We start from the raw sequence: 15,147 nt of genomic DNA, 5'->3' as shown, positions 1-15,147 counted from the left end.
AGGCGTAGTGGCAGAACCATGGACCCATTTGGTGGGAAGAGACCTTTCAGGTCACTGAATGCAAACATTAACCCAGCACTGCCAGGTCACTGCCATGGGTATGGGGTCCTGTTCACACAGGGTGGGCCCAGGAGGTGCCATAGCTGGGCAGACGCTCCAGCAGGATTTGTCCAGTGGTGCTCTCAACATGGCACGGAGAGGACAGGGACACTCCCATCCCACCCTGAGGGAGACACACGGTAGGGTCCGGCCCTGGAGATAACACCCAGAGAGAGCACAGGACAGCATCTCCCACCTCCACCAGCCACGTCCGTGCCTGTGCCACAACCATCCTGGCAGCAGCAGCGAGCACAGCCCAGAGTCGGGAGGGGGAAGACTCTGCTTGGAGGGGGACCCCTTCCCCACCACCAGAATCCCTGCTCCATCAAAACGATCCTCCTATAAGGAGCAGCCCCCCTCGCCCCCTCCTTCCTTCCCTCCAGCAGCCCCCATCCCTTCCAGCAGCCCCCACCCCCTCCCCTCCAGGAGCCTATTCAGCCTCTAGTTAATTTATTTGAAGTTTTAATCTAATTATTAACTATTTTCAGGGCTAAGCAGCTTTGGCCAACAAGGGCCCCGCCACTGTGGGCGCTCGGCTGGCGGACCCCGGCCAATTGCCCATAGAAAGGAGCCGGGGGGCGAGGGGAGGGCGCCGACGGGGGGGGGATGCTGCACCGAGAAGCAGCTTAAGGCTCATTATTGCCGCGAGTTACATTTAATAGCAATTTACAACTGGGTTTATAAACCCCCTGGCAAATAGGGGGCTGCAGAGGAGGGGGGGGGTGGGTTTGGGGGAGCTGACAGTCCCCATCAGAAGCGGGGGGGGGGGGGTCAGTAATAAAGACTCGAAAGGGAGGCATTGAGGCTGATTGGCAACTGATAGCGCGTTCCATGGAAATGAGGAGGGCAGATGGAGGGGGGATTAGGCTCCAACTCCGCACCGCTTTTCTTTGTGGGCCCCCCAGCCCCCTTGTCAGCTTCCTAATACATTTATTGCTCATTTCACACCCTTAAAGAAAAATGCCTCTTTCTATTCAGCAGCACCCCCCTGCTCCCTGCCACACCACCTCCCCCCGTCCCCACCTTGCTCTTTGCCCGGTGCCCTCAAAAAAAATTAAGGGGAGGAAGAAAAAATAGAGGGGGAGAAGCAAAAAAAAAAAACCAAAAACGGGGGGGGGGGGGGGGGGGGGGGGGGAGGAGAGGAAAAAAAAGAGGGGAGAAAGGAGGAAAATAAAAGATGTAAAGATGAAAGAGGAGTTTAAAAGGAAAAAAGAGAAGGGGAAAGATAAGAGAGAAGGGGGAAGAGAAAGAAGAGGAAGGAGAAGACGTTAAAGAGGGCAAAAATGGGGCAAAGGAAAAATGAGGGGGAAAAAAGAGGAGAAAAAGAGAAAAAAGTGGGGAGGAAAAAAAGCAGAGAAGAAAGGAGAGAGTAAAAAGAGAGGGGTGAAAGGAGAAAATGAGGTGGAAAAATAAAAGAGGGGAAAAGAAAGAGTGAAAGAAAGAAGGGGTGGAGAAAAAGAGAGGGTAAAGAAAAAGAAAGGGGGAAAGGGAAAGGGAAAAAGTTAGGGAGAAAGAAGCAAGAGAGGAGGCAAAAAAAGAGGCAAAAAGGAACACCGGGGAGGGGGGACAGGGAAACGCGAAGGGGGAAGGCGAAGAGAGGCACTCCTGAGCCGCTGGCGCGGAGCACCCTGCGGAGGGCTGCGTGTGCGTGCGTGTGCGAGCGGCTGCGCCCCGGTGCGGGGGTCCCACCCCCCTGGCCATCCCCCTGCGCTGCCAAGAGGGAGGGGACACACATTTGTCAGCCCCCCCCGTGGCAGGGGCTGGTGGGACAGAAGGTGCTGTGCCCTAAGACAATCGCGGAGCGTGAAATTCAATTAGTGAAGGGCCTGGTTGCAATTTCACAGGCTCTAAAAAAGAGAGCAGGGAGAGGAGAGGGGAAAGGCCGGGCGGGGGGGCAGGGGGGCCGGGGGGGGCCGGGACACGACGGGTTTATGGCCGGGTTTAATTTATTTATTTCAGTCCTCTCCCGAGGAGGGTTCCCCTCCCCTGCCCTCGCCTCCCGCCCGGCACCAGCTCGGCTCTGCCTTCTTAAGAAGTTATTTAGAGTTCATATCTGTCACATCCATTTAACGCCCGCGGGGTGACGGCCCGGGGGGGTTCCTCACGCTGCCCCTCCTCCCTCCCCGCCTCCGCAGGTGTCCCCGTGAAAGTCACCAACGCCAAGGATGGAGCCTCTCGTTCCTCGGCCCTGGAGCTCTTCGTCTACCTGAACGACATCGCGTGAGTGCCAGGCTGGCCCTGCCAGCAGGCTGGCAGCGGGGGCCAGGGCAGCGTCCCCAGGGTGGGGTGGATGTGGGATGCTGGCAGCAGGCACACCCCGGTGGGTTCGGGGGTGGTGATCAGCAGTGGGAGGATGGGGTGGTCCCAGCTGAGTCCCAGCAAGCAGAGCTGGGCATGGAGGCCAGGAGTCCGCTGGCATTTCACTCCCTGTGCCTGAGAAATCTCTAAAGTCTCACTGACACCTCCCAGGTGGATAGGGGCTGCCCTGCCCTGAGCCCCCAGGTCACCCCCTGCGTGAGGGCACCCTTTGGCCCTGGTCCCAGCTCTTCCCCAGGCCCCCAGCTGCCACGCCTTGGGGGGCATCACCTTTCACTGCCTGCCCGAGGTGGCTCAATGTCTGGTTTGGGTGGAGATCCAACTTTTTTGGTGCACAGAGACCTTCTGGACAGGTTCATTGACCTGTTCTCCTCCTGCTCCTGCAGCAGCAGTTCCTCTGGGGTTTTGTACCCCATGCCACCCTGTGCCTGGCTTCTGTTGCCACCAGGACAAAGACATGCCTAGGGGCTTGCCCAGCCACGCAGCAGCAGAGGGGCTGGTGGCACCATGAAGCTGAGGGGAAAGGAGCACACTTACCTCCTTGTCACCTGCCCTGGGGGTCACCAGTGCTGCTCAGGGGCTGCTCATGCTGCCATCTGGGCACGGTCCAACCCCCCCCTTCTCCCGGGCAGGGGCAAGCATGGTGTGGGGCGCATCGACATCGTGGAGAACCGCTTCGTGGGGATGAAGTCCAGAGGTGAGCAGTTGCCCACCAGCAGTGCCACCCCTGCCCCAAAGCAGCCAAAAAGGGAAAGCCCTGGTGGGATGTGCTGGGTGCTCAGCACGGCTGGGGGTGCTCTGGCTCAGGACACACCACAGCCCTCAGCTCCTTCCCCCTCACCACCTTTTGCCCAGAGGACTCTGCCTGGCTACTAACAAAGGCAGCTGTCTGCCTGCTGCCAGTGATGCAGGTTGCACCAGCCCTGAGGTTCCAGTGGCACTGCAGAACCAAGCTCTTGAGTGAGACCTGTCCCCAAGCTGTGGCCTCATGAGGGAGGATGCTCATGGGAGGCCCTGGAGGGTGCAAGACTCTGTAGCACTGCTCCAAAGTGCAGGGGTCTGGGGGGAGTTTCCAACCCAATTTTTTATTTATTTGGGGGGGTCTGAGGCTGAGTCTGAACTTTGACCCCCACCAGCCAACCTCGGGAGGCAGCGAGCTGCCCTGTGCAGGGCTAAGGGAGCAGGCAGCTCGTCACGGTAAGAAGTTGCATCTAAGCGTGAGGAGAAACTAACACAGGGGGGCTGGAGCCCTGGAGCAGGCTGCGCAGGCAGCTGCTGGGGTCTCCATCCCCAGCCCACCTGGGCATGTTCCTACATGGCCTTTTCTAAGCGGCTCTGCCTTGGCAGAGGGGTTGGACTTGACCACCTCCCGAGGTGCCTTCCGACCCCCACCATTCCGTGGCCCTTCCCTATCTCCTCACCCCCACCTTCTCGTTTTCCATCTCATCAACGACTCATTAGCTGCTCCCTTTCCCTAAACCTGCCCTCTGCACAGGGCGGCAGCAAACGTTTGGATGATGCTCAGCCCGCAGCCTCCCTCCCCACCAGCCCTTCCCTGAGAGCATCAGCCGTGGAAGGAGGGAAACAAAACCCCAAATCATTCCATCTGGGTTTGAATAATCGAATTAAAACTGAAAGGAGGAGGGGGACACACACACAGAACAAAACCAGAGCCCGAGCCTCCCGCGCCAGCCCGCGCCTTGGCACGCAGGCTGCTGAGTAATTTGTCAGAATCCATTTGATTTTTGAAGAGCCACTGACACGCTCTAGTGACCCTTCCAGCATTTAATAATTTCTCCAAAGCCCATTTAGCTGTCACGTCTGTCTGCTGCCTGACACGGCCCAGCCACCGCCGCTGCGCCGCCGGGCACGGCGGGACGGGCAGCTCTGGGGGCAGTGGGGGGCGCAGGGACCTCGGGGCTCAGCTCTCTCCCTGCCCCTCGTTTTGTAATTGGGAGTTAACAAAACCCTCCCAGGAATCTGCGCTGAGAGATGTTCTGCGGGAGAGGTGGAGAGCTGATGGGGTGGGAGGGTGCTGGAGCAAGTGAGGGTGCCGCAAGGGGGGGTGCAGAGCAGCTGAAGTGGCCCCACCACTGCCCTGCCAGAAGTGTTTAGGACCCACTGGGGTCAACAGGGCAGGAGATGGAGCCTGAGCTTGCAGCCCGGAGGAGATGGTCCCTTACTACCTGAAAGGAGGCTGTCATGAGGTGGGTGTTGGTCTCTTCTCCCAGGTAACTAGAGAGGGACTCACAGAATGAACCAGGTTGGAAAAGACCTCTAAGATCATCGAGTCCAACCTCTCACCTAACCCTTCTCGTTAACTAACCCATGGAACTCAGTGCCTCACCCAGCCTCCTTTTAAACACCCCCAGGGGTGGGGACTCCACCACCTCCCCCGGCCAATGGCCTCAGGCTGCAGGAGGGCAGGTTTAGGCTGGGCTTTAGGAAAAACTTCTTCACGGAAAAGGTTGCCAGGCGCTGGGAGAGGCTGCCAGGGCGCTGGTGGAGTCACTGTCCCTGCCTGAAAGCCCTGGAGATGTGGTGCTTGGGCATGCGGCTTAGTTAACTCGGGTTAATGATTGTTAATGATTGGACTCCATGACCTTGAAGGGCTTTTCCAACATAAACGGCTCTATAAACCTCCAGGGCCTGGGGCTCTGCAGGTTCCTCAGGGCAGCACAGGGACCACCCTCTCCCCTGGGGCCCCTCTTGACCCCAGGACTCCTCAGCTGCAGGGCAGACTGAGGCACAGGCAGGCAGCAGCACAGCAGAGCCCTGCAGAGGTGGCAGTGAAGGCTCCTGCCAGGTGCCTCCTCTCCATCACCTCTCGGCCTGGGGAGCTGGAGAAGAGAAAAATTCATTTGCATTGATTTTTACTAAGCTCCTAATTGAGCTTCGTTAAGGGCTGACAGGCACAGGGCAAGCAGAGCGTGCCCACAGCAGCCCTCCCAGCCCCATTAACTCCATTTTGTCACATTTGTTTTAGGTGTGGGGAGAGGAGGGGGTGGTGGTAATTATGGGATGCTGGGGAGCTGCAGCCAGCCAGGGGCTCTTGGCTGCCGGCGGGACCGCGGCCCTGCCTCTCCTGCCTTTTGCATCCTCATTATCAAATTATCTTTTTAACTCCAAAGGGGGGCTAATTAAGTGAAGTAAATGAAATCAGTGGGGAGGAGGAGGGAAGGAAGGGATGGCTGCTGCCAAAAGAGCTGTTGCCTTCATCTGGGGCTTCTCCTCCCCACAGCTCTCTCCTTCCTTTCCTTTTTTCCTCCCCTTGATGTGCTGAGCAGGTGGAGGAGGGAAGTGGAAAACCTCTTCCCTGCAATGAACCCACACCAAGTCATGATTGGCCTCAGTCCCAGACCAGTGGTGGAAATTCGGCCATGATCTTACCACAGCCAGCATCTTGTCATGGCAAGCAGCTTTTTGTGGGCAGGATCTACCTGAAAGGAGGCTGTGGCCAGGTGGGGTTGGTCTCTTCTGCCAGGCACCCGATGACAGAACAAGAGGACACAGCCTCGAGCTGTGCCAGAGCAGGTTCAGGCTGGATGTTAGGAAGAAGTTCTTCACAGCAAGAGTGATTGGCATTGGAATGGGCTGCCCGGGGAGGTGGTGGAGTCCCCATCCCTGGAGATGTTTAAAAGGAGGCTGCATGAGGCACTTTTGCAGTGGCATAAGTGGCATGCATGAGGCATGAGTGCCAGGGGTTAGCTAATTTGAAGGGATAGGTGATGGCTTACATTCGATGGTCTCAAAGGTCTTTTCCAAACTGGTTAATTCTGTGATTGGCCTGTGGGCAGCATCCTCCCGTGGCCAGCACCTCCCCAAGGGCAGGGTGTCCCCACGAGCCTCACCACTCTCCCCTTGTCCCCTCGGGAAGCCACCATGCCATGCAGATGCCATCAGGAGTGAGCCCAGACTCAGCCCGGCTGGGCTGGAGGTGAGCTGACAGCAGAGGTTACAAATGAGGAAATTTTAAGCAGCAGCTGTCTCCTCGGCTGCCCCCCTCCGTGCCCCCCCTGCTCTGGTGCCCCCCCTTCCCCAGCAGTAATTATGGGGTGATTGAAGCTTCTCCAGGCTGCTGTGCTGACACCTCTGTCTTTTTCCTGTAAACACGGGGAGATGAAAATAGACACTTGGAGACGCTGCCAGTGTCACTTTGAAGGTGTCTCTTTTCTCCTCGGTGAGGCTGGGAGAGTGCCTGTCAGCTCCCCCCGGCTCTGCCCTGCCTGTCACCTCCAGCCCCCGGTCCTCTAGCATCAGGTCAGTTGGGATGGGCAGGGGTGCAGGCAGATGGGCAGCAGGTGAGGGTCAAGACACCTCAAGCCTTCAGTCAGCCCAAGCTGGCTTTAAGACCTCCCTGGTGCTGGTGCTGGTGGAGCAGCCCTGCCCATGGGTATGTCACAAACGTGGAAGTGAGCAATTCCCACGGAGGGAGGTGGGACAGGGAGATGCTGGTGGAGCAGCCCTGACCGTAGATGGGTTCCAAACGTGGCACGACACAGCCACCCGCGGTTCCAGCGCCCTGCAGCGAACCATCCCCGTCCGGCCGGAACAAAGGCAGCAGCAGCAACCCGCCCCGGCCCCCACCGGCACCAGCAGATAACGCAGCCCCCCTCGGCCCCTTGCGCAATGGAGGGCAGGGGGCACTGCCAACCCCAAACGAGCCCTCCCGGCCACCAGGTATCCTCAGCGCTTGGCGGGGCTGCTCCTCGGCAGGCGAGGCAGAGGAGGGAGGCAGAGGAGGGAGGCAGAGGAGGGAGGCAGAGGAGGGAGGCAGAGGAGGGAGGCAGAGGAGGGAGGCAGAGGAGGGTCCGCGGCCCTGCGCCGTGCCGTTAATTGCAGGTTTTCAGGCGCGGCGCGCCGGGCAGGGAGCGGCGGGGGGATGGCTTCCCAAAGCCTGTCATTTCGCCGCCTCGGAGCGGGGAACGTAGGCATTTTCTCCACGAGGTGCAGAGTGGACTTGTCTGGGCCCCAGCGTGAAGATAATGACAGCTGCATTTTGCGGCGAGCCGGCGCTGAGTGCGCTCGGCCGCGGCTCCTCCTGTCAGCCCACTCATTATTTTTTGTCATCTGCTGACAGTTTGGGTCTCATTTGCTGCTCTCTCTCTCTCTGCCGCTCCCCCTGCCTGGCCAAATGGGCAGGTATCTATGAGACCCCAGCGGGGACCGTCCTCCACCAGGCGCATCTCGATATCGAGGCCTTCACCATGGACCGCGAAGTCAGGAGGATCAAGCAGGGGCTGGCGGCGAAGTTCTCCGAGCTGGTGTACAATGGTAGGTCTGCAGCCTGGCCCTGCTGCCGCAGCCCCTCCCAGCCTTCAGCCTCCTCCTCCTCCTCCTCCCTCACTGCTGGAGGTTGCAGGTCCTGCTGGTGCGTGGACTTGGGGCTCTGAGGTTCAGGAGTGGGGTTCAAGGCTACTCGAGGGGCACGAAGCCAGAAATGAGGAGATTCAGACTGGAGGTTAGGAAGAAGGTCCTCAGCATGAGGCTGCTGAGAGCCTGGCACAGGTTGCCCAGGGAGGAGGTTGAAGCTCCGTCCCTGGAGGTGTTTAAGGTCATGCTGGATGAGGCCCTGGACGGCCTGACCTAGGTGTGAGGTGTCCCTGCCCATGGCAGGGGGTTTGGAGCTCCACCATCCTGGTGAAGAATCCCCTCCAGCCTTCCTGTGAAGGTCCCCTCCAGCCCTGACTGGTTCTATGATTCATTTGTGCCAAGGGCTGAGCTCGACCCCACGCTCTGCTTTTGTGCCAAGGGGCTCCATGCCTGCCTTTGGGATGTGATGCTGGTGGGGAATGCTCCTCACATCTCTCCCAGCCTAGCAGCTCTGCTTTCCTCCACCCAGCACACCTGAATGTCTCACAGGCTGTAATTCACTGTCCCTTGGTCCCCACCACCACATCACCCTGCAGCTCTTCCCTCTGACCCTCTCCATCTCTCCTCCTGCCCTTGCCCCACCAGGATGGAACACCCTGGGTGGAGCACAACAGCACTCACAGAGTCATGGAACCGTTTTGGTTGGAAGAGATCTTTAAGATCTTTGAGCCCAATCCTTAACCCATCACTGCCAGGTCACCACCAGCCATGTCCCTTAGCACTACATCTCCATGGCTTTGAATCCCTTCCAGGGATGAGGACTCCACCACTGCCCTGGGCAGACTGGTCCAGGGCTTGGCAACCCTTTCAGAGAAGAAATTGTTCCTTGTGCCCAACCTAAACCCCCCTGGCACAATGTGAGGGCCATTTCCTCTTGTCCTGTTGCTTGTTCCTTTCAGGGAGCTGTAGAGAGCAGTGAGGTCTCCCCTCAGCCTTCTCCAGCCTGAACACCTCCAGGTCCCTCAGCTGCTCCTCCCCGACCCTGTTCTCCAGACCCCTCACCAGCTTCCCCCATTTCCCAGCGCAGCCATCCCCGTGGTGGGGTTTGAAGCCAGGCTCCTCTCCTGGCACCCTGGCAGGGACAAGCCCAGGGGAGTGTGGCAGAGAGACGCCACGGTTCTGGCTGCCGCGGTGCAGGGGGCTGCAGGAGGGGCAGGAGCGTCCTGGCTGTGCTATGTGGTGTGCAGCCCACACAGCGGCACTGCGGGTTGTGGCTTCCTGCCTCCTCCAGCCTCCTCCAGCCTCCCGCAGCACAGCCAGGCCCGGGCGAAGACAGCACCGGCCAAGGGTGGACTGGCAGCCATAAGGGACAAGGGATGGGGGCTGGCACCTGCAGTTAGGGACCGAAATGAAGCCACTTTGCTCTCCCCACTGCGATGCATCCACCAGCTCCAGTCTGAGTCTGCTCAGCTACTCCCATGGGCAGAGTCTGGGGGGGTCTCGGCTCAGCTCCCCAGCACTGCTGAGGCTGCAGGGAGCAGCCTGCCGGGCCAGGAGGCTGCCGGGCATGGGAGGGCTGAAAACGACATTCCCGGCAGAGGAAGTCAGGACTACACTGCAGGCAGCACCCGTGGGTCCCCGTGCCCCAGGCCAGGCTTTGAGCTCAGCTTCCTTTCACACCTAGTCCCTGATTGCAGGGCAATTGGCGTTTATCTTCCCCCTCCCCATTGATCCCATTGTGGAGGGCTGGCTTTGAAGCCAGCTCTGTCCCACCAGGTACAGCCAGGTGTGGAAATGCCATTGTCCCCCTGCCCATGCTGTCATTAGGGGAGGATGAGGTCATTAAGGGGGATCACTTCCAGCAGAGAATGTCTGTGGTGCTGGGGGAGTAGGGAGGGGGAGATGCTTCCTCCCACCTGCAGCAGCCGAGGTGGGATTTCAGTAGCTGGTTATTATTTTAACGTGGCCTGGGTTTTAAGGGGATGTGGCAACCCCACACCAACCCTGCAGGAGCTGCAGTTGCACCTGGAGGGTGGTTAACAAAACAGGGGAGCTGGGGTCCCCCCCTGCATGGTGTCCCTGCCGGACCGGTGTCTCTGAGTCCCCTGTCCATGCCATGATGAGGCAGAGAGGTGGTTTTGGTGGCGAGGGCTCACAGGGGTTGGTGCTGTGCCTTAGAGCATGGCCACGCTGGTTCTGGGGACCAGGCTGCAGGCTGTGGCCCTGCTGGGGGCCAAGAGGCCAAGCAAGAAAAGAAATTGTTTGTTTCCTTAATGGCTTCGGCCGAGCCCAGCTGGGGAGGGAAAGGTGAGAGGGCACCGGTGTGCAGGGAGGGCGATGGGAAAGATAAAACCTGGGATGAGCCAGGGGCTGAATGGGCTCTTTCTCTCCCTGCCTCTATCTCCTTCTCCATCTCCCAGGCTTTATTCCAGGTCTCCAAGGGTTCCCTGGCTAATTAGCCTGCTTAGGGACAGGAGGGAGCAAGGGGGTGACAGGCAGGGCCGTGGCCCCTTCGTGTGCCCGCAGTGGCTGGCAGCACTGACAGCTGCTGCTGCAGGATGAGCTCTGGGGGGCCATGGTGTGCCCACACCTTGCCCCAGCACCTGTCCCGGGCTTCAGCCTGGCTGCTGGGCACTCGAGGTGCCAGGGGGCTGCTGTGCTGCCTGCAACTTCGGCAAGAGCTTTTGCCGTGGTCATGGTTAGATGGAGTTAAGGCATGGGAATAGGCTGGGGGCAGCTCATCCCCTCCTGGGGAGCTGGGAGCTGGTCCCCCCACTAGTTGTGTCCCCACCTGCCTGTCTGCACCTGGTGCTCCTGAGGTGGTGAGTTGTGAGCAGCAGTTTCATGAACCTAACCAAGCTTCTGGTTTCTGTGGTCACCTCTGCCCAGCAAGGCTGGAAGGAGATGCCTCATCTCCACCAGGCCTGATGCCTCATCTCTGCCAGCTGGCTCCAGTCTCCTCTCCTGAGCGGGGCCCTGAGGGCCACCAAGAGCAAGAGACACTCATGAGGTCTCCATCCCTCAGAGCTGCACCTGGGTGTCCCAGCTCCTCATCTCCCTCTCCCAGTCCCACAGCTGCAGCTCATTCCTTGAAAGTTACCCAGCACCTGCAGGACTCAAAGGGGTGCAGCCCCCTGCATGGACACCCCGGGGCCCCCCACCCTCCCTGTACCCCCTCTGACCCTGTCTCCTGTCCACAGGCTTCTGGCACAGCCCCGAGTGTGAGTTCCTGCGGCACTGCATCGGGCACTCGCAGGAGGCTGTGGTGGGCACTGTGAAGCTCTCTGTCTTCAAGGGCCAGGTCTACATCCTTGGCAGGGAGTCCCCACGGTCCCTGTACAACGAGGAGCTGGTCAGGTGAGAGGGGCCTGAGGGGCCAGGGTGGGCAGAGGTGCTGGCAGCCAGCATCCCATTCCTACTGTTGCATCTCATGCCATTCCATCCTCCTGCACCCCACCTAGGCCCCTGGTCCCACCCTGCTTCATCCCATTGCTTCCCATCTCATCCCATTGCATCCCATCCTGTTGCACCCATCCCATCTTATTTCATCTCATCCCGTTGCATCCCATCCCTTCTTATTGCATCCCATCCTATCTTACTGCATCCCATGGCACTGCATCACTCTATGTCATCCTGCAGCACTCCATCTTCATCCCATCCTATCTTCATCCCATCTGATTTCCTCCCATCCAATCCTGGGCCATCCCACTCCATCTCACCCCATCTCTCCTAATCCTATCCCACTCCATCCTGCCCTGTCCCATCCCCAGTGCCCCCCATGCTGCCAGCCAAGCTCCTGGCTGAGGCTCAAGCTCTGTTTTTCAGCCACTATGATTTTTTCCCTCTGGTTTTCCCTTTTCCTTGACGTTGTTTCTCCCTGGTTCTCTCCCCCCCCCCCCCCCCCCCCCCCCCATCCCCTTTCAATCTCTCTAAACACTTTATAAGCCATAAATACACCCAAACCAGTTTAGATCAGTCGGAGTAAATGTCAAATTATCTTCTCTCTTTCTCTTCTCCAGCTTTTTTTCTCCCCCCTTTCCCTCCCTCTCGAAATCAACAGCTCCTAATAATCCATCCCAACCCTTCATTATGCTTCACATTCTCACTTGGGGAGATTAAATGAATAAAGTATATTAAAAAAAAAACAGAATGAAAAAAAGGGGGGAAGGAAAAAAAAAAGAAGAGGAGATGGGGCCAGGGTGGGGGGGGGGGCGGGGGGGGGGGGGGGGTGGGCTGGAGGAAAAAGAGAGAGAGGGAGAGAAAAGCAGGGCCACTTATTCTCCCTGTGTCTCCAACCATTTTCCTTTTCTTCTTGATTTCTACATCGCTGGTTTGAAAGCCTTTGAGTGACGGCGTCACAGGAACCCGAGAGAAAGCTGTGAGAGGCAGAGCTGGGTGGAAATGCCTCTGCACAGTAGGTAGAAAGTAACGTAATTATAGAGCAGGTCAGAACCACTCCAATGAGCAAAAATAAAAGCCCAGAGGTTTTTCTGTAGCCCGTCAGGGGAGGTAAAATCATTGTAAACTCTTTTTTTTCCTCTCCTTTCCCCCTCTTTCCTCCCCCCCCCCCCCCCCCCCCCCTCCTTTATCTCTCCCCCTTCTTTCCTCCCTCAAGGTTTGTGGTTTCTGGGAAATGAGTTGTGTTTGGGGACGTAGGAAAGCAGCAGAGCTGGGATTTGGGTGGATGCTGCTTTTGGGGACGGGAAGCTGGGATGTGAGCTCCGGGTGGGAGCAAGGCAGTGGCTGCTGTAGTCGTGAACCCCTTGGTGCTGGGCACGGCTCCTTCAGCACTGCTGCCCTGCTCGGGGCAACGGCCTCTGCCCAGGACCTCATCACCTGCCTGGGACCCTGTCCCTTGCCTGGGGCAAAGTCCTCTGTCTGGGACCCCATCCCCTGCCTGGGGCAAAGTTGTCTGTCTAGGACCCCATCCCCCACCTAGAGCACTGTCCCCTGCCCGGGACTGCATCCCCTGCCCGGAGCCCCATCCCCTGTCCAAGACCACATCCCCTGCCTGGGGCAAAGTCCCTGGTGGAAGCTCCGGGACACGAAGCATCCCTGCTTGACACACAAACACGTGGAGGAAGGATGATGCGAATGAAGGACCACGGAGGGAAATCTGGGGCTGTGCCTCTAGCAGGACTTAGGGAGCCTGAGGACGCCGTCAGTGTGGCTCTGCCGCTCCCGAAGCCACTCGCTCCTTCTCCGGGGGCTGTCGGGGACCCTGCTCCAAGCCCTCTTCACCCACCAGCAAGTGACGAGGACGCGGCAGCAGAGCAGGGCGGCAGCTCTGAGCTCCTCCAAGTCCTTTCCCTTCCCCAAAAGCAGCCCCCAGGACCTCCCCTGGCGGTGACAGTGACTTTTTCTCCGCAGCATGAACGTGCAAGGGGACTACGAGCCCGCAGACGCCACCGGCTTCATCAACATCAACTCGCTGAGGTCTGTGGGGTCGAGGAGGGAGGAAAAAGCCCTCCAGCACCCTCTGCGCTCTTCCCTTTCCCAGCTCAGACTTCGGAGGCGCACCAAAGCCTCCCCCTGAGCCCCCCCACCGCCTGATTACAGCCTTCTCACCACCACCAGTCTCCAGGTCCTTCTTATTTCTCACCTCCCCCCCCGCGCTGCCCCAAGCCCAGCTCCAAGGCTGTAAAACAACTGCATTTACATAATGGGCTCTTAATTTCCCCATCGCCTGTTAACTGCTTTGTCCTCCCCGATCCTCTGTGCGCCCCCTCCCCACCCCCATCCCTCACCCCTCTAAGATAAATTAATTACATTATCTCTTGGAAAAGAGGGGGGGGGGGGGGGGGGGGAAGAAATAATTAAACCGTGCAGCCCTTAACAAACGCCTGCTCCTCACGCCCCCTCATTCTGTGTCAATTAATTGATAGGAAATGGGTGTTATTACTGTTAATTTACAATTAATTTAGTTGTGGTTTGGTTGTGTTTCTCCCCCCCTCCTTGTGTGTGTTAAATCTCTTTTCCAGGCTGAAGGAATACCATCGGCTCCAGAGCAAGGTCACCGGGAAGCAGGATGAATAGCAGCAGCAGCAGCAGCCGCCCAGCCCGCGCTGGCTGCGTGGAGCACTAATTGCGGTGGTGATGGTTTAGAATGGTCACTGGCTTCGCCCAGAGCCTGCCGGAGGTGATGGCTTTGTTACTTTGAGATGATCTGGGGGGAGAGGGAGAAAAAGAAGGGGTTAAAAAAGAGAAAATGAAGTTGGCCAGAGCAGAAGTGAGGCCAGCAATAAACCTCCAGCCACACGCAGGGGCTGCTCGTTGAGAGCTGGACTTTATCCCTGCCTTGTTTGTTTGCTCTGCTGGTCCAGAGCCCCCCCAAGCCTGCCTCCGGGGGGGTTGTCGTGGGTTAAGTGGCTCGCGAAGGGCGTGGAGGGGTTTGTTGGTACCTTGGTGTGAAGGTGGGAGGCGATGGGGGCACATTGCCCTGGGTGCTGCAGGGCACCCTGGAGGGGTGAGGATGGGTTTAGAGAATTTCAGTTTTCAGCTTTTGGGAGATTTTGGTTTTCTCCTTCTGGCACAGTTTTGGTGCAGACCTGGGGGATACTGGAGAGAAAAGAACAGAGGATGGTGAAACAAACCCACCCCGAGTGGCTCGTGGGAGGACAGCAGTGCTGACTCCAGGCTGGGCACTGGGCTTCTCCCCATCGTGCCCGGGTGGGTTGTGGATCCCTTGCAGCTGGCTGGGATGCAGGGTTGGAAGGGCAAGAGAGATCTGCTCCAAAACTGTGGTGGGCTCCCCAGCACTGGGCCACTTCAGGGTTCAGCTGGGCCGTTTGAGCCAGACCATGCTCTTGCCAAGCCAGCTTGGGGCAGATGATCCTTGAGGCCCCTTCCAACCTGGCACTCTGTGATTCTGTGAAGCTGAAGGGAAGGAAGAAAGCTCTAAGCCGTGCACCACCCAGCTCTGTGCTTCTCCCCACCTCTGAAGATGGGGAAGGAGCTGGTCTGAGATGCCCTGAGGCTGAGAGCAGAGGTGTTCTCCACAGCTGGCACCGATGCACTCACTGTGCTGCATCCTGCTGTGCCTGGCACAGCTGCAGGACACCAGGCAGCCCCATCCTGGCAGCAGGGGTGTGCCAACATCCCACCCGTTTGGGGAGTGAAAAACCAGAGCTGCCACCCAAAAGGGGAAGGCTTCTGCAGCCCCCAGAGGGATAGAGGGATGTGGTGGTCATCTGGGGAGGTCCAGGTGTGCCCTGCCAGCTCTGCTGCAGCACCTGTGAGCATGACAAGCTCTGACATCACAGCTGGGCAAATAACCTGCTATTTTCCCAGCTTGGCTGTGCCTTTCCCTGCTATTACTGGCAGTGCCCATCTTGGGAGGAGAAAGCAGCAGAGGGCTGTCAGAAGAGTTGGGTTTTGGGGCTGGGGGAGCCTGGTTGACCCCCGTGGGGTGTGGGAAGG

The 15,147-nt window shown here is 58.6% G+C and overlaps 1 protein-coding gene across 1 annotated transcript in view; it reads left to right on the top strand.

The window, feature by feature from the left end:
- Positions 1–13,990, top strand: part of ASS1 (argininosuccinate synthase 1) — a 28,241-nt gene extending 14,251 nt beyond the window's left edge. Inside the window, exons 10-15 of the mRNA XM_064171102.1 lie at positions 2,235–2,319; positions 3,048–3,112; positions 7,558–7,689; positions 10,929–11,085; positions 13,099–13,164; positions 13,710–13,990. Of these exons, the coding sequence (XP_064027172.1) occupies positions 2,235–2,319; positions 3,048–3,112; positions 7,558–7,689; positions 10,929–11,085; positions 13,099–13,164; positions 13,710–13,764 (560 nt within the window). The 3' untranslated portion in view covers positions 13,765–13,990. The remainder of the gene's footprint in view (positions 1–2,234; positions 2,320–3,047; positions 3,113–7,557; positions 7,690–10,928; positions 11,086–13,098; positions 13,165–13,709) is intronic.
- The last annotated feature ends 1,157 nt before the right edge of the window (positions 13,991–15,147 follow it).

Source organism: Pogoniulus pusillus, chromosome 35 (assembly GCF_015220805.1).
Source record: "Pogoniulus pusillus isolate bPogPus1 chromosome 35, bPogPus1.pri, whole genome shotgun sequence".
Lineage (NCBI taxonomy): Eukaryota > Metazoa > Chordata > Aves > Piciformes > Lybiidae > Pogoniulus > Pogoniulus pusillus.
The sequence above is the reverse complement of the archived record's forward strand: the minus strand, read 5'-3'. Positions and strand labels throughout refer to the sequence as shown.